General features: G+C 38.5%; 1 protein-coding gene across 2 annotated transcripts; it reads right to left on the bottom strand.

Moving 5' to 3' along the window:
• Window positions 1–472: 472 nt before the first annotated feature.
• Window positions 473–22,503, bottom strand: LOC121430195 (centrosomal protein of 295 kDa-like). 2 transcript variants are annotated; one of them, XM_041627473.1, is made up of 17 exons: window positions 22,428–22,503; window positions 20,484–20,642; window positions 19,440–19,640; window positions 18,970–19,133; window positions 17,693–17,858; window positions 16,207–16,431; window positions 14,242–14,341; window positions 12,699–12,944; window positions 12,035–12,166; window positions 11,322–11,587; window positions 6,283–10,497; window positions 5,623–5,754; window positions 5,040–5,264; window positions 3,559–3,931; window positions 2,610–2,813; window positions 1,971–2,064; window positions 473–801 (listed from the first exon to the last, which is right to left on the bottom strand). In XM_041627473.1, the coding sequence occupies exons 2-17, from the start codon at window positions 20,604–20,606 to the stop codon at window positions 639–641; spliced, it is 7,029 nt and encodes a 2,342-aa protein (XP_041483407.1). In that variant the 5' UTR covers window positions 20,607–20,642; window positions 22,428–22,503; the 3' UTR covers window positions 473–638. The 2 variants fall into 2 exon arrangements, with proteins under 2 accessions (XP_041483407.1, XP_041483408.1); XM_041627474.1 differs by having other exon boundaries at window positions 22,424–22,479.
• Between the last annotated feature and the right edge of the window lie 1,515 nt (window positions 22,504–24,018).

Below are 24,018 nucleotides of genomic sequence, written 5' to 3'. Positions count from 1 at the left end.
AAATAAATATAAATATAAACCATATACTTAGTGTCGTTTTTATTTGTGGTGGTAGAAATTGTAACATTGGTGGCACTGGAGTGTAAGTATTGATGATGGTGATTATGATGGTGATGATGATGATGATGGTGATGATGATGATAATGATGGTGATGATAATGATGGTGATGATGATGATGATGATGATGATTATAATAATGGTGATGATGGTGATAATGATGGTGATGATGATGGTGATGATGATGATTATAATAATGGTGATAGTGATGGTGATGATGATGACAATGATGATGGTGATGATGATGATGGTGATGATGATTATAATAATAGTGATGATGGTGATAATGATGATGATGGTGATGATGATGACAATGATGATGGTGATGATTATGATGATGATGATAATGATGATGAGGAGGAGGATGAAGATTATGATGATGATGGTGATGACAATGATGATGGTGATGATGATGATAATGATGCTGGTGATGAGGAGTATGATGATGATTATGATAATGTTGATAAGGATGATGATGACGATATTGATGGTGTTGAATTATAATCCATAATGAATCATAACAATGCATCCACATCTTAACATAGAACACTTTTACAAGACAAGAAATAGCTGTGCCATCTTATTTGTCCTTTTTTGTTTTCTCAAGAGAAGAAGTCCGCTTCAGTCTTTTGGCTTGCAGTTTCTGCTCATATTCTTTCTTCTTCTGTCTATTTGCAGCATACGAATCTTGACGTTCCTTCTCAGCTTTCTGCTTCTTAACCTCTTCAAGTTGGTTGTAAAGCCTACAATCAAAGATCAAATCGTATAGTTAAGCCTCTTAAAATCCATGTTGCTTAGGTCAAATCCAAGTTACAGGGCAGCTCTCAATTACATAAAATGTCAAACAACATGAATTAATTTGACTTGGGGGAAAACATTTTATCCACAATCTTATGAGTCTGCCTATAAACAGTATTTGGACATAAAATTTGGACACGAAATCCTACATTTTGAGCAAATTTGGTTCTGACATGCTCTTACAGGATGTTACATAACTTAAGAATGGCATCCACAGGTGTTGCAAATTCATTCTCTAAAGTTGTGCAAGACTCAAGAAAGTCATGACACACTGTAGCACATGCTTTTCACATTATGGATCTATTGCACAATACATGAAGACGGAACTGTGCCTCCCTTCCCCCTATAGTATTAGGATTAAATGGATTGGGAATCTGATTTAGCATCCAAGAGCAATGAAAAGTGTTCTAAGAGTAACAATATAATGACTACTATTCCAGCGATTTTTAAGGTTCACAAGGTAGTTCAAGTTCACGAACGAGTCTCGCTCGTATCGCAAGTAAGAAAATATGCAATATGATCTTTTACCCAATGATTATTTGTACCAAGTGTAAACACAACTGATGCAAAAATAAAGAAATGAGAGCAATTGAACAAGAACTTGACCTTTTGACCCCTAGATGACCTTTGACCCCATCACCCTCATGGAAGGCCTCCTGGTATCTAAAGGCCACCGCCCATCTTACAACTAGTCTACGATCCAATTTTCAAACAAATCATAATTTACTTATTTTCTGAAAATATGAATGAATACTAGCTATTATTTGAGGTTCAAATGATATAGGAATTAGTCATGGCAAATTTTTTTTTGAGAATTCAAAACCTTTAGATTTAGATTTTAGACTTAGATTTATTCATTTTCCGTTCACAAAGCACAACAAAATCAAACAATACATAGTCAAATTTAAAGTACAACATCAATCAAAATAAGGTATAAACAATGAGAACTAATGCAAACTAAAGTAACTTTGACTATAATAACTATATAAAACAGAACGGAGGGGCTTGCCAAGATGATTTATTTCAGATGATACAACTTTGATTTTAAAATTTGGGTCACACACCAATCGTTGAGGTGTGCGGTGACCTTAGCAGACATAACAGTGGTAATTACCTGAGATTCCTTTCTTTCATTTCTTTCTGAACTGTATTTCTGTCTGTTCTTGTTTTCAATGTTGAGCTCAAGCTACTGGCAGTGGATGACTGGTCTAAATGGGTATAAAATGAATCAGAGGAAAACAAACGTATAACAATTACATTAGATATTAGTAATGTAATCTACCAAGTACGATTAGACCTGTCTACAAAATCCACTCAAAGGAAGCAATAAAGATGGTCTTATGAGCATGATAAAAACATTCTTTCTTACCTAATCACAGAAATTAACCTGACTTTGTTAGGTTTTCACTTGCAAGGCTGCAAGCTTCGTCCGACCTTTGTCGTAGCCGATGCTTTGGATGATGCAGCAAATGACGTCAAGGAGGGTGCGTATTGTCCTAAGTCTCTATTCATAGGGGGATGCCATTCTGCATCAGAATCAGCAATGACAAAAGTCTGATGAAGCTTGCAGCCTAGCAAGCGAAAGCTTACCAAAATCAGGTAAATTTCCACGACTGTGTAACAAAGAACGTTTTATCTCCAAATAACATCAGGAATATCAAAGTACCGATACATTAAAGTATAGAATGCAATTTATAAAATCAAATCAAACGGCTTTCATACATCAATGATTCAATTTCTAAAATGTTCATACCAGTTTTGCTCTTTATTGCTTTCTTCACTGTAGCTTGCTTCCTCTGTTCTTTGACCTTTGACCTCTTCCAGTCCTGGATCGTCTTGGCAAAGGCAGTGGATTCTTGGCTCCTAGTCTGAGCATGATCTTTGATTTCTTTCTTACGGGATTCTGATGATTGGATGAAAGCTTTCTTACGTTGCTGGAAAGCCTCTTGGAGTGAGACTGAAAAAGAGATATTGTCATTTTAATTTCTTATAAACCACTATAAGAGACTGTACACTATCACCATTACTGCCCTCTCCTCCAATACTGATTTGATCATCATCACTATTACTATCACTAGTCTATCAAAATCATTATACTAGTAATCCTCATCATCATCACCACCACCACCACTACTACCACCGCTGCCATCATCATCATCATCACCATCGCCATCATCATCATCATCATCACCATCACCATCATCATCATCACCATCACCATCATCATTGTCATCATCACCATCACCATCATCATTGTCATCATCATTTTCATCATCATCATCATCATCATCATAATCATCATCATCATCATCACCATCACCATCGCCATCATCATTGTCATCATCATTATCGTAGTCATTATCACCAGCATCAGCGACATCCTCATCCATATCGCTGTCACCATTATAACACGTCTTACCACCAACATCAAGTTGCAGCATCACCATCATCATCATCATCATCATCATTGCAATTACAGTGAGTTTTTTTTGTAAATCAATTGCAGGGAATAATTTTGCTTTACAAATTTGAATAGCATTTTGGTCATAAGAGAAAACCTCTCAACTAAGTAATGCACAGTCCTATGTAAAAATATGCTATACAAAAGACTAATATGCATAGCAGTCTTTCAAAAATGGGCAGCAAACTGCTATGCATACCAGGAAAATTATTCCCTGAATTGTGATGTATTTATGAATTACCTGGACCAGACCCAGAGGCTGCTACACTGGTGTGCCTGTCATGACTTCCAGATGGCTCCCCTAATGAAATCGGCCCATCACTGTCAGATTGCCGAGTGACACCAAATTCACCTGCAGATTCTGTCACGCTTGCCTGCTGGCTGGTTGACTGGTGGATGCCCTTCACTTGACCTTCAGAATGGGTCACCCTCACATGAGTGGTGCTGGTCAGACTCTGTGTGACCTTGAGATGACTTTCTGACCTGGTGACCCTGGATGATGCTAGAGGACTGGATTCAAGAAGTTCTTGTTCATGCTGCTGGAAGGACAGTAGAGACCTTGAGACACTCGCTTGTGATGATTGTGACAAGTCCAGTGTCGAAGGTTCCTGATGCTGATCAGTAAAAAGACAATAAGAAAGGATAGATCACTCTTAGGAGGTGTTACAAAAAATACCTGCAATCAATTGCAAATTTTTACAATCGATAGATCAATTTTAGTTGTAAAAATGAAACACTCCATGTTGTAAGAAGCAGACAGGCAATCAATTGCCAATTTGCAATTACAATTGAAATCTATTGTGACAACAGAAATCTGTTTGACCTACATGAGGCTTATTACACATGCTTCACAAAATCTGGTCTTACACAATTTCTTCATCTTGGGTGAATATTTGCCTTTCGGAAGGTTGACACACAAGTTTACTTGTAACTGCATAACAAGGGATTGATTTGGGGGCCACAAATAGATCTACACCTCATCAATGATTCACTTCTACCCACTGAAGCCGCTCTTCCTAAAGATCCTCCTTCTAGTCCTCTTCCTCCTTTTTCATAACCAAGCCCTCCTCCTATTTCTACTCCTAATTATTATCATCCTCATTTTACTCCTCATCTCTTGAGAATCCAAACCCAATGGAGGTAATCATAATAATTCAACAAGAAATATTCAACAAGAAATGCCCTAAATATCCATATTCCACAGTGCAGTACTTCCATCTTCAAAAACAGTATATTTGATCAAGGACCAGTTATTTGGAACTCAATCCCTTCTGACATTCAATCAAGCCCTTTGGTATCTGTTTTTAAAAGGAAATGCAAAACATTTTTATTGTCTGTGTCTTATATTTATTTTGGTTCCCCCATTCACATTTGGTTAAGGTTTAGTAGGTGTTTATGTTTTTTTCTCATTGAATTTGTGATTATATGATCCTGTTAATATTATGAGTACAATTTTTGTAATGGGTTGGCCTCACACAAGGTTTCTTCCTTTTTGGCCATTACCTTCCTCACTTTCTTTAAACTTGATGTTCATTGTATTTACATTGTCTATATTTTTATGTACTTTTATCTTGATCTCTTGAGGAGAAATAAATGAAATTTGAAACTTGAGTAATCATCCACCTCATCCTTTTACTCAACCTCTCCTATTCATCATCAGCATATCAGTTTCCTCTTCTTCTCCTCCTTCTACGCTTCCATTTGTCAAATCCCTCTCCTAACCTCTTGAGGCTCCAAACCAGCTGGAGCTGCTATCCTAGAAGCCTGGAGAATGGAGTCGGCAGTGGTGTTCAGGGATGAAGCAAAGGTAAGCTCCGGCTCCTCCAGGATCCCCGTCTCCATCTGAATGTCATCTAGAGAAGGGAAGGTCTGGTCTTCAGGGTACGATGCTCCAGCTAAGGTTAGCTGCCGGTGGACCTGTTCCTGAGCACTGGTCCCCAGGTTTGGCTAAATGAAAAAAAAAAGAAAAGAAACCTGATGTTTAAAGACAGAGTTTACTTCAGGGAAGTGTTTCATGCAGATTTTTGTCAGTGATTTTCAGACATAAGTGATAAGCTGCTGGAAATCTTTGAATCTGATTGCCTTAGAGCATGCCCCCCCCCCTCTTCTCTCACCCGTCCTTTCAGCACGACATTTTAGGCAGGGCCTCAGCAGAGAAATCTGTTGATAATAAGAGACATTGGAACTAGAGGAGGTAAAGTACATAACACATACTTTGCATAATATGGTCATACATTTTTTTTTGCAAACTCTCAACTTATATGGAATACCGACTTATGCAAGTTTACCTTTATATCATTATTACCTGAAGTGATGTCATATCCCTGCCTTTGACCGGTGACCTCATCTCTGAGACTGAGCCATCTTGAGACATGCTGTAACCACTCAGTGAGACGTCAGAGAAAAGGGGCATTGTTATACCTCTCTGTCTCCCATGCTGGGTTGCAAGGAGTTAAAAACAAGACAGATTTTTTTTTAGGATTTAGCAATCAACAGTATGTTCTGAGAATTAAAAAAAAGATTCTCAGAATAGAATGTTTTGACTTTTGAATCTAATTGATTAATTTATGTATCTAATTCAAATGATTTTCTTAATGGTATGATATTCAATTTGTCATCTAATTAAGCATTAATGTAAGTAATCTATAAAGTAAAACAAAATACCATCAGGTATGGATATTTTGGCCAGGACAAAGATGAAGTTGAAAGAGGGTGTAAAAATTACAAAGATGGCAGTGAAGATTAAGATGATGAGGGTGATGATCAAGATGGTGGAAAAATGATGACAATAATCATGCTGAAGATGATGATGGTGGTGGTGATGATGATGGCGATGGTGACGATGATGAAAATGATGATGATGTTGCTGGGGAAAAAGGAGACATGTTTGATGTATATGCTAGTAGAAGCAGAAAAGTGTTTCTTAAAGGTTCTAACAAACCAGACAAAAATTTATATAACTTACTGGCAAAGAAGCTAGCAAATCCTTAATATACTCCTCCTGTGAAGCAGCTGTTCTTACATCTCGATCTCTAAGAGATCCCTGTCTCCAGCCTATAGCTGAATGATCTTTTGTCTCATATGGTCTCAGGACTTCAGTGGATGGTTCAGATTGCATCTGTCCTGGTGAGGTTGATCTACTAGATTCCACTGAGTCCTGTGAATGTAAAACTCTATCATCATGGGTATCAATGATTACTTGTTCCTTTCTTTCTGTATGAGCACTCCTTTGGGTACCTAGACCATGGAAATGAAACTGCTCGAGGTGCTGAGATGATTTTGGAACAAACAAAGGTGAGTCATTGTCATCACTAGGTGGACCGGATGAATCCTCTCCCATTGCTGCGCCTATGACGGTGCTAAGTTTGGAACTACTGGATGGAGTGAACTCCTCCTGTGATGGCAGCCTTGGAGTGGAACCATTGTTCTGACCATTGGAACTGGAACTGGAAGCTAGATTCAGGCCAGCAGCTAGATGCTTCTGCATCTGAATGTTTCCCAATTCACTTTCAGCATGAGATTGAAAACCAGTGCCATCTTTGGCTTCACTGGAGTGATCATGAATGGAATCTTGAGTTGCCATTGTGGTATTTTCTAATTCCAGCATAGGTAAAAATTCATTAGTGTCTTCACCTACAGGAACTGACTGTTGGAGAGTATCCATTCCACCTCTATCTAATCCATCACTACTACTTGATGCTGCTGATTCATCAGATAACAAGTCCTTCCATCGCATGCTTTGTCCTGCCGGTTCACCTCTATGCACACCCAGGAATCTTACATTTAAATCTGTACCATATGATCCATGCAATTCCCCTGTCAAGGTTCTTCTTTGTCTGTCACTATGGTGATCAACATCACTGGCATCTGCAATACTTTCATCCTCCAGGGTGTGTTCTGAGAGAGTGGTAGCAGTTACACTCACATCTCTTGCTTGCAAATCTGATGTCAAGTGAGGTATCCTTGTTTCAGGAGTAGTAAAGAGTTCATTTTCCATACCTGCCACAAATGGTTGTGAAATCTGAATGACAGAGCTAGCAGCATCACCCCTGCTTTTATCTGGAGTCTGCATCCCTGGTTGTATCTCAATGCCACTTCTGTCCATGACAATCTCCTGACTTGCCTGCGAGCTTTCTCCAACTGTTGCAGGACCACCAAATGTGGGCAACCTCTCTCCCAGGTTACCTTCCGTTCCAGACAGATAATTGGGATGGGGTGCTTTTTCATCTGATCTGGATACCACATTCCGAGGAGTTGCACTTACTCCAAGCATATGCATTCTCTCATCTGCGGATGTCTCCATTTCTATAATAGTGCTCAGTTCATGAGGTCCCATGTTTTCAGGGAGCATGGCAACCTGGTGAAGATTGGCAGGAGGAGGGCGTCTGGACCTTGTTACTTGCAAACCTTGAGCAGGATGCGTTCCCACAGCCATAGGTAAGAACATAGGAACTGGAGGCTGGTCATTTTGGATAGGAACTCTATCATCAAGATCTGGAGAGGCAGCATGAATTGTGTCATCATCATAGGTCAGGCTCAACTGTCCAAAGGTTTGTGGCAGTTGTTCACTGCCACTTCCATCTCCTTCAGGCCGCTGCACATAAGAATATTCATGAGTGTCAGCATGTTGAAGAGTAGATGATAAATGGGGTTCTGGCAGTGATGAACCATCTAGACTTTGTAAAGAAGGGTTCTGTAGATGAGGGAGTAGATCATCTGGTCTAAATACATGACCTTGCAGAAGTTCCTTGTAGACTCCCTTTGGACCTTTTCTAGCACCACTAAACTCACTGGTTTCTTGTGAACCTTCACTGAAGACTCCTGTAGATAGCCGACCTACAGTAGTTTGACCATGGAAGGATCCTGAAAGCTGATACAGTCCAGACCTTGTATCAAACTCTTCTGATGCACTCAATGTACCACTTTGAATTGTTGGTCTCCACTCCCTGGACTTTGACTGTGTGAAGTCAGTAGGGCCTTCAAATGAGTCCTGTCTTCCAACTTGTTGGTTTATGGCTTTTAGTTCTGCCATAAGATCTGCAGGCCTAAACACTTGTCCAAAGAGGTTACCACCCACAGACCCTGTATGCTGTAGGCTGTGTGATGCTGTTGAGTCCATATCAAGAGTACCCTCACTCAAACCTGAAGTTTGCATATATTCAGTGTGGGAATGGCCTCCACTGAATGTTTGAATATTCTGTCCAACAGAATTTGTTCCTCTTAAAGACTGTTCTTGAAGGCCAGAAGAGGATGATGGGCTATTATCTTGTAGTGAACCTTCAGAATCTGTGAAGTGGGTCTGGAGGTGGGGGAGCAATTCATGTGGTTTCAGCACACCCATCATCATGTTACCACGTTCCATGGTGCCTCCCGGTGTTCTTGAAGAAGATTGCTGGCTAACATCAGACTCGTCCTCTGGTTCTGAAACTCCAAAGCTCTGTGATGCTTGAAGGTGATGCAGGAGATCTTGAGGTTTGAAAACCTGACCCTGTAGCATTCTTCTCATATCAATATGTTGACTTTCAGTCCCTTCAAATTCAACTCCAGATGATGATTGGAACTGTCCTGTGCTGGACTCAGGATGAGATCCAACACCACTCTTTCTAAGAATACCCTGTGGAATGGATGGAGAATGCTGCAAAGGTGGTCCTTTTGAAGGAGGACTAACCTTGGCTGCTTTCATTCTTTCCTGGTACCTCCTCTGCTGTTGTTCAATCTGATCTGCAAGTTCTTTCTGCTTCTGTAGCAGCCTCAATTGCTGAGCATGCTGTCTCTCTTCAAGGATTCTCTTCTCCTCCAACAATTGCTGATGACGAATTCTAAGGGCCTTGTCAGCTTCAGTCTCTTTTCTGGTGTCCTTTCTCTCTTCAGACGTATCGTGCACATAAGACACATTAATATCCTCCAAGCCACTTTTCCTCACAATGCCAAGGTTCTCACTTTCTTCAGCAGAAGTCTGAGAAACAGCTTCCTCGGTCATTGGAGCAAACTGAGAGCCTTCTGTATATTGGTCAGGTTCCTGATTAAAGTCTAATCTCCTTTTTGAAGGAGACTCCATTCTGCTTTCCATATGTTGAATAGTTTCTCCATAACCCACTTGATGACCATTAACTCTATGACTTGCACCTTCTTCAGAGCTCATGAATGGAGACTCATGAGCAGATAGTGTCTGTTGGCCTCTACTACTACTTGGTTGAATAGTGAATCCTGTATCATACCTGTTCGCTGCACCGTCTCTATTAAGTGTCCTTGTGTCTTGGTGTTCTCCAACTGAAGGTGTCAAAGTTTCTGTGAAATGGCCAGTAGGTAGCCAGTCTGTTTTGCTAATTTCATTTTGAAAGGTGTAAGGCACATAGTCTGGAAGTTTAACATCAGGGTAATTCTGTATTAGTCTCTCCCTACGCTCATGCAGCTTCATCTGGGCATGAAGCAGCGAGTCTTGGCTTTCTTTCTGCCTTTCTAGTAGTCTCTGTTGGTATTCTCTTGCTCTCTTTAGCCAGTCTATTGCAGAATCTTCTTCAGGGATAGTCCCTGAGACATCATGAACTACTTCATCTAGTAGTTGGCGATCAATGGACTGATCAGAACTGACATGACTCTCAGAAGATGAATTCTGGACTGCCATTCTCTCTTCTGCAACCTTTGGTCTATGTTGCATGAGAAGCATGCCATCAGTATCATCAACAGGAAGCTGGCCTGTCCCAATTTGATCACTAAATGGTTGATGTTCTATAGGTTTGTCCCCCTGTGTTTCGTATTGTAACTCTACTGCTCCATGAGTTTGAACAGAGTCCATTTTCCTCTCTGTCAACAAGTGCCTTGCAGAAGTCTGGGGCAGATTACCTGCAGGTGCACCACGATGCGCGAGTGTGGTTGGTATAGTGTCAGGAGTGGGATGCACAAGTACTCCAGGAACAAAATTTGCCTCCGTAACATGTTGCATTCTGTCACCGACGAAACCCTCTAACTGTGGCCCTTGATCTGTGTTCGCCATCTGATGGTGCCATTGCTCATGTGGGACTGCTGGTTGTTGATTTCGTTCAAGTGGCATCGAAGAAAAGTTAAATGGTCTAGAGTTGTCCCAAGGCATCTGTACAGTGTGCTTCAGATCATCAAGTCTCTTCTGTTGCTCCTCGCCAATGGCTCTGATATCTTCCTGAGTCCTTGCTTGATGAGCAATCTGTAAAAGAGTGAGATAAAATATACATTTAAATGTACAAGATTGGCAAATAAAAAGGTTAAACATTTGATATATTCTACAAAGTAAAATATTAGCTGCACAGAGGAAGCATGTCTTTAATGTGGTTGACTTGCTTGTTAGAAGCTTGTGATGATTAGCTTGCCTTCCTAAATTCAGTCTCCCATATTAACAAATATGATCATATACGCAAGCAAATAGCCAACATTGGATTAACAGTATTAAATCTTAACTATTTCTTTTTTAATACATTGCACATGCAAGTGCTGTTGATACTGTTATTTCATATATTGTAGTTTCCATATAATAGGAAAAGCATGCATCGTTGCTCAGAACTGAGAAGCATCAGTGACTCATGTGCATTTCTGAGATGCTTTGAATTAAAATAAAATTATCACCATGCTACTATTTTCCTTGTCAGCATGAACAAATTCCCTCAAAGAGTTTGACAATTAATCAGCTAACTCCTTCTAATCATCTCTTCATTTGTCTTCCTCTTTGTCTACCCTTTACTTTCCTGATCACAATTTTCTGCTCTAAAAGTCAGCATTACCTGGTGGGTGTTTCATAAAGCTGTTTGTACGATACAAATGACTTTTCGCGAGACTGGTGACCCCTTCTTGTGCAAGCAGATACATCCCTATGTCATTCATTTAGGACATAAGAACATGTTCCGGTCGTTCGAAAGTTGTGCGTAACTTTACGAGCAGCTTTATGAAACACCTACCTGATAAATTTCTCTAACATGACATTTGGTGTACATCCCTCAAGACATGATGGTAGGATCCACCTTCCTACTAACTTACCTGTTCACCCCTCAGCCTAGCGGCACGTTCCATTGGATGGAGGAGGGTAGATCCTGTTTCAGAGGATACTTCAGACAGTGTCCCTGTCTCAAGGGATCTAGGCATGCTAGAGATAGTGCTACCGGTCTCTCCACTCTCAATGGGATGTTCAGATAGCTCAGTGGGTGTGGTCAAGGGCTGGGTAGGTGTGGTCAAGGCCTGGGTGGGTGTGGTCTCAGTGGTCGTCTGACTCTCAGTTTCTCCAGACTCTGGAGAGGTAGTGATTTCTGGATTGAGGAAATCAAATAACACTCATAAGTTTCAAACATATAACCATCCCAACAAAGGGATTGTGAGGAAAGCATTTTCTCAATGAAACATTTGAAATAAACAACAAAAATGGAATGGAGACAGGAAGGTTGGCATCTCTCTATGCCTCATCAATAGATATGGTCTATGAAGAAATTCAACAGTGAGTATAAAAATCCCTTCCTTATTATAATGCAGACCTATGGGGATCAGTAGAAGAGTAGTGTTTCAGAGAGCAGTGATAGAATTATTCTTTTAATAGTTACTTTAAATTTGAAATCCTAAAAGACATCAAAAGGAAAGCAAATAGTCATATTTGGGAGGAGTAGAAAAGAGGATGGTAATAAAATTCTAATTCTAAAAAAATGGATGTTTTTTTTTTTTGCAATTTGAATCTTGTTAAGATAAAATTTTGTGTGAGTTACCTTCATCCTCCTCTTGTGATTCTGGTATGACCCTAGAATGACCTGAGGCCACTGGAGTTTGAAGTTTGGTTTGCTGTTTCTTCCAGTCATCCTGTTGACCTCTGACCCTGCCCATCAGCCTTTTCAGCATCTCTGTGATTTTGAAGAAATATGAAAATAAATCTCACTTACAGGGGCTGTTCAACAAAGCTGCTAGCAAAGAGACTCACATTCATTCTAAAGACTTGAATACTGTAAATGGCATTCTGAACATGTTAAGAGGAATCCCACAAAAGTGAAAAGTTGTTTTAAAAGAAAAAAGAAGAAAAGAAAAATCCTATTCTAATAGGATCCTATCCTAGTCTAACAGGTGAAAGTCTGAACAAAAGTCTGGAAAACAATAAGGAATTTATAAATTTTTTCAAAGTAAAAGAGTTGAATTTACTCTTTTACTGTAAACATTGGTACATGTACATCAACTTGGCCGGACAGCTGATGTCACTCAATGTGATGTACTGTCTTGGCAATTCCTCCAATCAAAGACAACTTTTTTCCACTAAAAACATTTTACGTTTATAAAGACATATGACAATATGATAGCTTTATGACATTTGAAAACTTGTCAATATGGCAAATGAAATATCTCCCTGGTCTACAATAAGCATAAACAATTGGATAGACCAACCTGCTCTTGAGGAAACAGTTTTCTGCTGTAAAGACGACTCATCTGGCCTCTGTCTCAATGTGGCCTTGGCACTTCCAGTCGGGTACTGTGTAAAGACCTGGTCTTCTTGCGCAAGGCTTGGTCTCTCCAAGGTGATCTCTGAGTCCTGGTCCTCCATGTTCCCTGTAGTCTCAGTCGTCAGGTCCAGGTCCGTGTCTTGGCCTGGGACTTTGGGTTCCAGGGCTAGTGTGATATCACCTGCATAGTCTAGGATTGGATTGAAAGGAATGGGAGATTAGGTAAAGGCACTGAAACACAACTTGAAACAAAGGAGCTGATCCAGGATAACACAGGATCAAGGGCACAGAATTTACTGATAAGAATAAAAAAAAGAGAGTCCTCACTCCACATAGGACGAAAATTGCTTGTTGAATAAATATCACAAGCTAACAAGAAAAAAAGGGATAATTGCCAACATTTGGTTCACAGTTCACAAAGAAAACACAGAGATATTCAAGTGCATGTACAACGGTGTTTAACTTTGTACCAATATCTGAAAGAGTATATGTACAGCAAAGAAGAGGACAGAGGCACAGGCACTAATCCATAGTTATTTTATAATAAAATGTCTTCTTCGATTTGTAGCTTTTCCCAAATCACTCCTGTCATGTTTTTTTTCAGATTATCAGCACATTTAGCAAGATTAGCAAATAAGACGTTATACCTGCATACTGAAGAAGCTTGATAGTAGTCTATCAAATCAATATAATATTCATTTTGAATAATCATCATTTGATGGTCCTGAATGGTAAAGCTCTATTGATGCACAACAGTCTACTTGGTAGATGGCCATGACGTTTATGACCTCTAATAACAAAGGTGCCCTATGAATAGCTTTCTATTCACACTACTGGATAGCATAGATGCACCTTTCAGCTACGAGCACCTTAAGACAAGCTATTCTATCCACCTTTTTTTATATAATCAATGGCCTGAATTCAAGGTGGTTTTGAAAACCGACGGTTGAGTCCATGGTTTATGCAGATTTCCTACATAAATTATGCTTAATTAAGCACGTATCGGGCACGTGTATAAAAAGTGTCCAGTGCTGATGCACGTTTTTGTCGCAGTGCGCCAAATTGATGCCTGTTACCATGGATAGATTCGCTATTTTATTCATGAGTCCACTGTTTGAAGATTGGACTCATGAATAAAATAGCGTGGATAACCACAGCAACAGGCGTCAATTTGGCGCACTGTGACAAAAGCGCGCATCAGCATTTGAATTTTTATACACGCGCCCGATACGCGCTAAACTAAGCGTAATTTATACAAGTAATCTACATAAACCATGGACTCAACAGTCGGTTTTCAAAACCACCTTTGTGAATTCCGGCCAATGAGTCCCAATGTCTGGATGACCAGTTTTGTTTTGTTTTTTTGCAAAGCTTTGTTACGCAATCATCCAAGGGTTCATGTCAGTGAAATAAAGATGTTAGTTCAATAACTGTTATGTGGACATGCTAAGATCATATCTTCAACCTGGCTTACGAGACCGACTAACCTGTGTGTTTCATGTACATGTCTTCAAAGGCTTCTTCTAACTGATGCTGTTTCTCAGCCTTATCTTCTAGTCTCCGGTGAGGGGGTTGAAATACCTGGCGCTGTCAAGCAAAAAAAAGTGAAGAGGGAATTCACGTCTTGACAATAAGTAAATGAATAAGGAAGTATGCTTAACTGGAAAGATAACTGAATAAATAAAGACTTCAAGAAAGAAGTCAATAAACAGGGAGATAAACATACCAGTAAATTTAAAGGACAAGTCCACCCCAATAAAAAAAAAGTTGATTTGAATAAAAAGATAAAATCCAACAAGCAAAACATTGAAAATTTCATCAAAATCGGATGTAAAATAAGAAAGTTATGACATTATAAAGTTTCACTTAATTTCACAAAACAGTTATATTCACATCCTGGTCGGTATGCGAATGAGGGGACTGATGACATCACTCACTATTTTTTTTGAATTTTATTATATAAAATATGGAATATTCTAATTTTCTCCTCATTGTCTTGTGAAACAAAGTTTTATTCCTCCCTGAACATGTGGCATTACCATTGTTATAACATTTTGAAATGGCTCAGTTAAGTTGGTCCTTGATGTCATTTTGGTAAAAATTGAGATATTGTACAATTCAAACAAAAAACAAAAGAAATAGTGAGTGATGGACATCATCGACTCTCTCATTTGCATACCACTGAGTTGTGCATATAACTGTTTTGTGAAAAATAAGCGAAACTTTAAAATGTCATAACTTTCTTATTTTACATCCAATTTTGATGAAATTTTCTGCATTATGCTTGCTTGATTTTTCTCTATATAAATCAACATTTTTCTGGGGTGGACTTGACCTTTAATAAAGTGAAATAAAATTCATCGTGGGCCAATATCTAGTTGTCAATGGTAGGCCTTACATTTCAATATTTTTAAAGTACACCCATTTTTCTCTGGGGCAGATTTCTTTATAACAGCACAATGAGAAAAGGGCTTCAAAATGTCCAAGGCTAATAAGAGGAGCACTAAAGCAAGTCAACATGGCATCCAAGACCTTGGTCTTGATGGCCTTTAAAGGTCAAGTCCACCTCACAAAAATGTTGATTTGATTGAATCAATAGAGAAAAATCAGACAAGCACAATGCTGAAAATTTCATCAAAATCGGATGTAAAATAAGAAAGTTATGACATTTCAAAGTTTCGCTTATTTTTAACAAAATAGTTATATGAACGAGCCTGTTACATCCAAATGAGAGAGTTGATGACTTCACTCACTTCTTTTGTTTGTTATTATTTGAATTATACAATATTTCAATTTTTACGAATTTGATGATTAGGACCTCCTTGCCTGAAGTACAAAATGTTAAAATAATGGAATTCCACGTGTTCAGGGAGGAATGAAACTTCATTTCACATGACAATGACGAGAAAATCAAAATATTTCATATTTCATATAATAAAATACAAAAGAAATAGTGAGTGAGTGATGTCATTAGTTCCCTCATTTGCATACCGACCGAGATGTGCATATCACTGTTTTGTGAAATGAAGCGAAACTTTAAAATGTCATAACTTTCTTATTTTACATCCGATTTTGATGAAATTTTCAGTGTTATGCTTGTTGAATTTTTCTCTTTTCATTCAAATCTAATTTTTGTGGGGTGGACTTGTCCTTTAACTTAGCTCCTTCTGTTGATGTACATGTATTTCCTATATGAACTCGGCAGCATAACACAGAACTGGTATAAACAATTACATAGAAAGTATTTTCCGTCTAAGTTAATCAGTCATAATGGCTTACCTTATCGACAACAGAAATGACTCTGGTGTTTTAGGTTAAAGAGGGGGCAATGGTTGTGCAGGGATTCAAACTCACAACCTGACGACCATGAGTCCAATGCACTAACCACTAGACCACACACTACTGAGACTATCAAAATTGAATGTATTGAAAATAAATATGAGATGACTTACAGGAATATCAGCTACCACAGCTTGTCTCCTTCGTCTATCTGCATTCTGGAGATCACTAAGCTCCAGCAGGAGTCTCTCATAATCTTGTTTTAGAAGCTCCTTCTCCTTTGCATGCTTGTGTCTCAAGACAGCTTTCTCCTGCCTCTCTCTAAGCTCCGCCTGGAGTTTCTCTGTCTCTTCTTTTAATCTCTCACCTTCTTCCTTAGCTGCTAATTTGGCATTACCCTAATGAATCAAAAAAATGTTTTGGTTATAAAAATTAGTGGGTTTTAATAATGAAAACAGCAGGATAATTGTATCAATACATTTTACTACATTAAATAATACAAAATTGCAATATCCCATTCACATAGAAAATCAATCCAAGACTTTGAATGTTGTTTGTGGAATAAAGAAACCCAACATCCGAAGTTTACATTATTCACATGGAGGACAAATGCATCCCTTCCTTAAAGACTTAATTTTAACAGGATAGTACTATTGCAATTATTGAGTCTTACAGGCATGACTTTGTGTAGATAAATCTAAACAAGTGGAATGCCTCTGGCCGTCTCACCTGCATCACGCGATTCAACATAGCAGCAGTGCTGACTTTGAAAACTACTATAACTCTCACAAGATGTTCAGTGATACTTGGTTACTCTTATTTCCACGTTTTATGAACTAGACCAATACACTTTAATACAGAGATAGGATGGTAATTCAACAAGTACCCCCAATGTGGCCAAAGTTCATTGACCTCACATGACCTTTGACCTTGATCATGTGACCTGAAACTTGCACAGGATATTCAGTGATACTTGATTACTCTTATGTCCAAGTTTCAAAAGTCAGATCAATAAACTTGCAAAGTTATGATGGTAATTCAACAGATACCCTCATTATTGCCAAAGTTCATTGACCTTTGACCTTGGTCATGTGACCTAAAATGCGCACAGGATGTTCAGTGATACTTGATTACTCTTATGTCCAAGTTTTATGAACTAGACCAACATACTTTTAAAGTTATGATGGTAATTCAACAAATACCCCCAATTCGGCCAAAGTTCATTGACCCTAAATGACCTTTGACCTTGGTCATGTGACATGAAACTCTAATAGGATGTTCAGTAATACTTGATTAACCTTATGGCCAAGTTTCATGAACTAGGTCCATATACTTTCTAAGTTATGATGTCATTTCAAAAACTTAACCTTAGGTTAAGATTTGATGTTGACGCCGCCTTTGGAAGAGCGGCGCCTATAGTCTCACTCTGCTATGCAGGTGAGACAAAAACTGATTGATGAACAGAGCAATAGAGAAACCTTCCAGATATATGACCTAAAGCTCACCTGTTCATTGGGCCCCTTCTATGTATTCTCCTGGGATACAAAAATAAGTGGAAGAGAACCTTCCACATATGACTCAACGCTCACATGTGTATGGATTCTCCGGATCCATTTTAACGAGAGGCAGGGAACCCTTCCACATATGACCAATTCTCACCTGTTCATGAGGTTCAGCTCTTTCTACGTATTCTCCTGGGATATGGTAATGAGTTGTCGAGAATCCTTCCACACGTGTCACCATTACAGGAGGTTTCTGGAGATCAAGATCGGCCAGTGGATCTCTCTTAGGTGGGGGTAGGTTGGCAATGTGGGATGCTCTTACTCTAAAAAGGAATAATAATAACTAAACAACATGCTTATATAGCACATATTACTGCTCAGTGTGTCCCTATGTGCTCAACTGGATATTATTACCCTGGTTTTAGCCCTGCAGCCTTTTACAACGTGGTGGCATTTCAAGGAATATAGGGATGCCAGTTAGAATTGATCAGAGGGCCTGAAAATCACCTAGAATACAATATTTTGTATACAACATGCTAAAACTATGGCCTGAAAATATATTGCCAGAGCCTGAATTCAGGCTTTTGACTGAAAACTGGCATCCCTGGGAATAATTCTTGCTAGGTACCCATCTACCTGACCTGGGTTGAGTGCAGGATAAATTTCTGTATTATTTCTTACCAAAAGAAATAACACCATGGCTGAGATTTGAACCCACAACCCTCTGTTTCAAAGTCAGAAGACTAATCCAATGGGCCACAACGCTTCACAAAAGAAGATAAATACTTTCATGAAAATGGTATTTGACAATCTGTATATGTACACAGAAAGAATTCTAGAATCAATTTTATTGTACATTTTATTATCTGTTACTCTAAAAACCACCCAGGTAAATCATCTTCACTTCCAGCAAAATTGAAATTTAAATCAATTTACTAAAACCTGCATTTGTGAAAGAGCATTACATTTTGTTATTTATTCTTTTTTGCGGTTGCCTTTGGTCAAACAAGATAGTATCTTGATACCTGCAATTGCCAAAATATATTTAGGATTAAAGTTTCAGAATGTAATCGCATTATCATCATAAATGTCCCCATATGCATACTGTACCCCCCCTGGAAAAAAAAAAAATGTCTGTATACTTTGTTTCTTGCTTGCATTTTTACCAATTTCATGATAAACTTTCTACTATAGATATAGTTTCTACATAATGATGTATTTCAATATTGCATAATTTTATGACTTTCTTTACTGATTTGTGTTTGCAAATCAAACATTTTCAGTTTGTGAACTGCAATTTAGATGTGTTTTTCAACAAACCAATTCTTTTCTATTCTACACCTATAGGAAGTTTAAATTTCAATTGTTTCATAAATCCATGACTTCATTGAAGAAGAAAGCACCAACATATTCACCGACAAACAAAGGTCTTACTTTTCAACTTCTAATGCATTCTTTCTTGATATGATATGGGCATTTTCTTTTTGCCACTTCTCATTCTTCTCAGCGCTTTCTTTCAAGATGGCTGCCTGATGTCGTTGTTTAGCTGCCTTCGCATTCTTCAGGGCAGCAGCTGCTCTTTCCTCATCTAAAGGTTTCTGTAATCAACACAAAAAGACAATCTTAACATTCTGTTAATCATTTCACAAAGTGTTCCAAGAGGCCAAAATTTATGAAAAATTATATGAGTATTCGGAATAGACTCAGATGTGTATAATTTTGCAAACTATAAGAGTATTTTTTTTACAGATCTCTCTTGATTCCTTAGAAATTATGATAGCATGGTATAAATTATTGAATTCGATTGCTTCTTTCATAGCTATAAATCAAAAGCTGAAGTTAACACACAGTTGTCACAAAATCTGTTTGTGTGCTAAACCCGTTTCCTATTGATTTGATCCTACCTGGTTTCTTGCCTCTCTGTGGCCATCTCCAACCTTGGACATGCACTGCTGATAGATCTCCTTCAAGGCCTCCTGTTTCTCTGTCTGCACGGCCTTCCATTCCGCTTCTAACTTGAGAGATAAAGCTTTCACCTCTGCCTCCTTCTTTGCTTTGGTCCTAACGAGGAGTTGTTTGGCAAACAGCCTGTCTTGTTCACGTACCTGATCAACAAAACAGTCAAAAGTTAGTGGTTTTGATGGTTTACTGAATGTTTTTCACCTGCTTGGTCTACTTTCCATTTCGACTCAACCAAGAATTCGGTGGATTCATAATATGGTGCGTTTTTGATGAATTCTGGACATATGGTTTTTATTTTTTAAAGGGGAATGAAACCTTTGGAACAAATAGGCTTGTGTCGAAACAAAAAATTCAAAGAATAAGAACAAAGAAAGTTTGAGAAATATCAGACAAATAACGAGAAAGCTATGAGCATTTTAATATTGCAGTCACCGATGCTATGGAGATCCTCACATTGGCAATGTGATAAGGATGTGTGATGTCACAAGTGAAAAACTTTCCCTATGATGGACTATAAAATACCCCCAAAATATTTCTTTTTGCTTTTTCTTAGGGTGATACAAACTCTTTATCCATAATGTGTCCTTTAAAAATCTATATTACATGCCCTCCTATAGAAAGAACACATGATCTACTGATAGATGTGATAAAAGAGGCAGTTTAAGTGAAATATATACTAAAGTAATGGGAAGAGTTGTTCACAAGTGACATCACATATCTTTGTCGCATTGCCAATATGAAGATCTCCATAGCATTAGTGATCGCAATATTCAAATGGTCATAACTTTCTCATTATTTGGCCGATTTTTCTCAAACTTTCATGGATCTGTTTCTTTGATTTTTCTGTTTACACACAAGTTATCTTGATCTTGTTCCAAAGGTTGAATTCTCCTTTAACTTCCAGTTAGGCTATACTACGTGTATATAGCACTTGGTGATTTCAAGTGACTAGCAAAACTGATGTTCTAAAACAGCTTAATCTATACCTGCTTCAGTCTAAGTTTTCTTCTTCTGTCTCTCTCCTCTTTCAAAATCGCTGCTTCTTCATTTGGGCTCAGTCGGAAACTCCCTCTGGTGGTCAAACTTCCTTGGCGGACACTTCCAGACATGGCTCAATTCATGTAGCAGTGACTCTGAACCAAAAGCTAATTCATATGAAATTAGATTAATGAATAACTTATGTCATTTTTGTCCCCTGTATAACACTGTGTTAACTCAAGAACCAAATCCTCTGCATAAGAAAGGAGAAACTCACTCATCACCACGGAAAAAAGAACAGTGACTTTCAATATTGTGTCATTTTGCAATTTTTGAATTTTGACTTTGCCCCCACATTTCAAGGCACTGCACCTCCACGTGAACTATAATCATATCAAGTAGGGTATCATTTTAAAAAGAATTAAATGATCTATTCATTGATATTAATTACACATTGATATTCACTAGCACCGAGGAAGGATTATTGATCAAAATCAGATTCAAAACTTTTTTGAGGAGTTTAGTTATGCCTGAGAGTAATTGAATTGTATGATAGTGGTCCTCAAGTCTGCGCACCTAACGATTTGAGTTAAGGTTTAACATGAATTTCTTTTTATTTCACAGAATCTTTCAGTTATTAATGTTCCTTTATTCTTATGAGGAAGTGTACCAAATATCACATAAAAATTTGAAAGAAATATCTATTATCTCGGAAAAAACCTCAGGCATTCATCTTCGCCAACGTTACAAACGCGTGCGACACGTAACGTTGGCGAAGAACAATAGGAAACAAGATGGAGGCGTAAACATCGGGCAAGTCTCTTCAAGTTCAGTCTGTTCATAATATTTTTCTCATTTTTTTGATGAATTCGTTTAAAAATAAAATCGATGGCGCAGAAATGTCAGAAATTGAAAAGAAGTTGCATCTGCATCCCATGATTTATAGGGCTAGGTCTTTTAGAAGGAAAGTAGAAATCTTGGGCTTGGGGGCTAAAGTTTCAGGTTTTGGCGGCCTATACACACATGAATGGATAGGTATACCTGGCTTCATTGAGAGTAACCTTAAGTTAGTAAATGATTTTTACTCTAGACTCTAAAACTAGGCCTGGCTAGGTTAGTGCTAGACAGCTGGCAGCCGTCTGTTCCGAGGAGTTTTTTAACATTTTTTTTATATTTCTCCTCGTACACAGACGGCTCGCTATCGTGCAGCCACCATTTAGGGGACTTGCAATGCAAAATCCCCCCGTCAGGGCTCTTCAACTTCTGTCTTTAATGAATGAAAATTTTGAAAATTAACACGACCAAAATGCAAATTTATATTCCCTCTTGGCATTAATTGCCCCAAAAAACGGAGAAAGGAACAAAAACAGTGACTTACCTCGGCTGTCGCGCAAATTCACTTCCCCGTTTTATCCGATCTTAAGTACATAAACATATGGCCATTGAGTCCCCTGTACAGATCGCACTAGAACTTCAGTCTCTGTATTTGGTGAGTGAAGACAACGGAGTTCAGCTGAACAACCAACAAAACAGAGACCGAAGCTTTTGGTCTAGCCAGTCTAGATCTAGGTTAGCTTAGTGCGCGTGGTCGTGGAGCTGCATTAGCGCCACAATTTTGAATAAACATCTTTTGTACAATGGCGCTTGAAATTCTGACTACTCTGCTCTGGCTGCTTTATTCTTAAACCTTATTGAGATTCCAATGTCCCCGGCTCAAGTGTAAATTACTAAGTAAGTCCGTGTAACCTCGTCCTCGCAGACATTGAGTATCCTCTAACACAAATCTAGGCATGTGGGACTGCGGTCTGAAATTATAAATTTAAGTGTCGATTTAAATAAAACGACAGGATCCTACTTAAATAGTCGTTTCTTATTCATGCAATCAAGCTATCCTTAACCTTCATCAATAATTTTTTATCTAAAAAATAAGTACTATTCATCGAAATACCTACAAATTGACTTGCTTATGACCCCGAATATTCTTCAAATCTTGCGCTTCAATCGATCTCTTCGCTGCGACCGGCTGCGCTCAACGAATTGTTAACTTGTATTGTATTTCTGTGGCTGCGCTGCCGAGCATATCACTGATCCAGTGACGGATTAGTGCATGAGACGATCGAGTACAATATGAATAGTACGTTAATGTTGTGGTTCAGCGAAAAATCGACCTGTTTCTAATTATAGACTGGCACGATCGGAAGGGGGGGGGGTGTCTGCTGGGCAAACCCTTCGCTCGAGTTGTGGGTCTGAATGTGCAGCCTACTCATGCCTTGCGTGGAGGCACACTTGTTGATCAAAGCAAGGAGTTGGTAACTCCTTGATCAAAGTTCCAATCAGGGTTTGTGCCTGCAGACGGGGGGGGGGGGCATCACTGATTTCAGAGGTGCGCATGAGAGAAAAATTAACACAACTGTCTTTTTCTGGCACACACATTATCATCCTCCTTTTACCCCTCTTTATTCATTTTGCTTCTCTCTATCTCATTGCAATGAAAACTTTGAAAATAAATATTACACAAAAAAGCCAAATGTATGTATATAGGCATAACTTGTTATCATTAAAGCCCGGGGGGCCACTTACATTGGCGAGTGGATACCATGCGCGACCAAAAAGACACGTAAAAAGGATGTCTTTTTCACGATAGGGCACGTTACGTACGTAATGTGATAAGGGTGTCAAAAACACAAAAATAATGAAAAAAAGGGTATCTTTCGCTAGGAAAATTACGTGTTTAGGGTCGAATATGTGGGGATGATAAAAAAAAATTAAAATGTTTCATAAAGGATGTCCTTTTTGCCCCAAAACTTCGTGTTTAGAGTCCGATTTGAGCGAGGTGTAGAAGTTGGGGTCGTACTAAACCAAATAAAGGTAAAGCAGACGACCGAAGGACCCGTAACAATAAAACATTCCTGTACTTGTTTAGGAGTTCCGAATTTCAGGGAATATTTGCCAAGAGTATCGTTTTGTTTCCAATACTTGTAAAGGGTAGGTTTTCACACGCCAATACTTGTTAAGGGGTGCATTTTCAGAAAATGGAAATTACATGTTTAGGGTGCTTTTCGAGACCCAATGGTCGCGCATGGTATCCACTCGTCAATGGAAGTGGCCCCCCCAGGCATTACAGGACAAGTCCACCCCAACAAAAACTTGATTTGAATAAAAAGAGAAAAATTCAACAAGCACAACACTGAAAATGTCATCAAAATCGGATGTAAAATAAGAAAGTTATGGCATTTTAAACAAAATAGTTATATGAACGAGCCAGTTACATCCAAATGAGAAAGTTGAGGACATCACTCACTAACTATTTCTTTTGTATTTTATTATATGAAATATGAAATATTTTGATTTTCTCGTCATTGTCATGTAAAATGAAGCTTCATTCCTCCCTAAACACGTGGCAATGCATTATTTTAACATTTTGTGCTTCCGTCAGTCCTAATTGTCGAATTCGTAAAAATTGAAATATTGTATAATTCAAACAATAAAAAACAAAAGAAATAGTGAGTGACATCATCGACTCTCTCATTTGGATGTAACTGG

The sequence above is a fragment of the Lytechinus variegatus genome, chromosome 16, assembly GCF_018143015.1.
Source record: "Lytechinus variegatus isolate NC3 chromosome 16, Lvar_3.0, whole genome shotgun sequence".
NCBI classification, from domain to species: Eukaryota; Metazoa; Echinodermata; class Echinoidea; order Temnopleuroida; family Toxopneustidae; genus Lytechinus; species Lytechinus variegatus.
The sequence above is the reverse complement of the archived record's forward strand: the minus strand, read 5'-3'. Positions and strand labels throughout refer to the sequence as shown.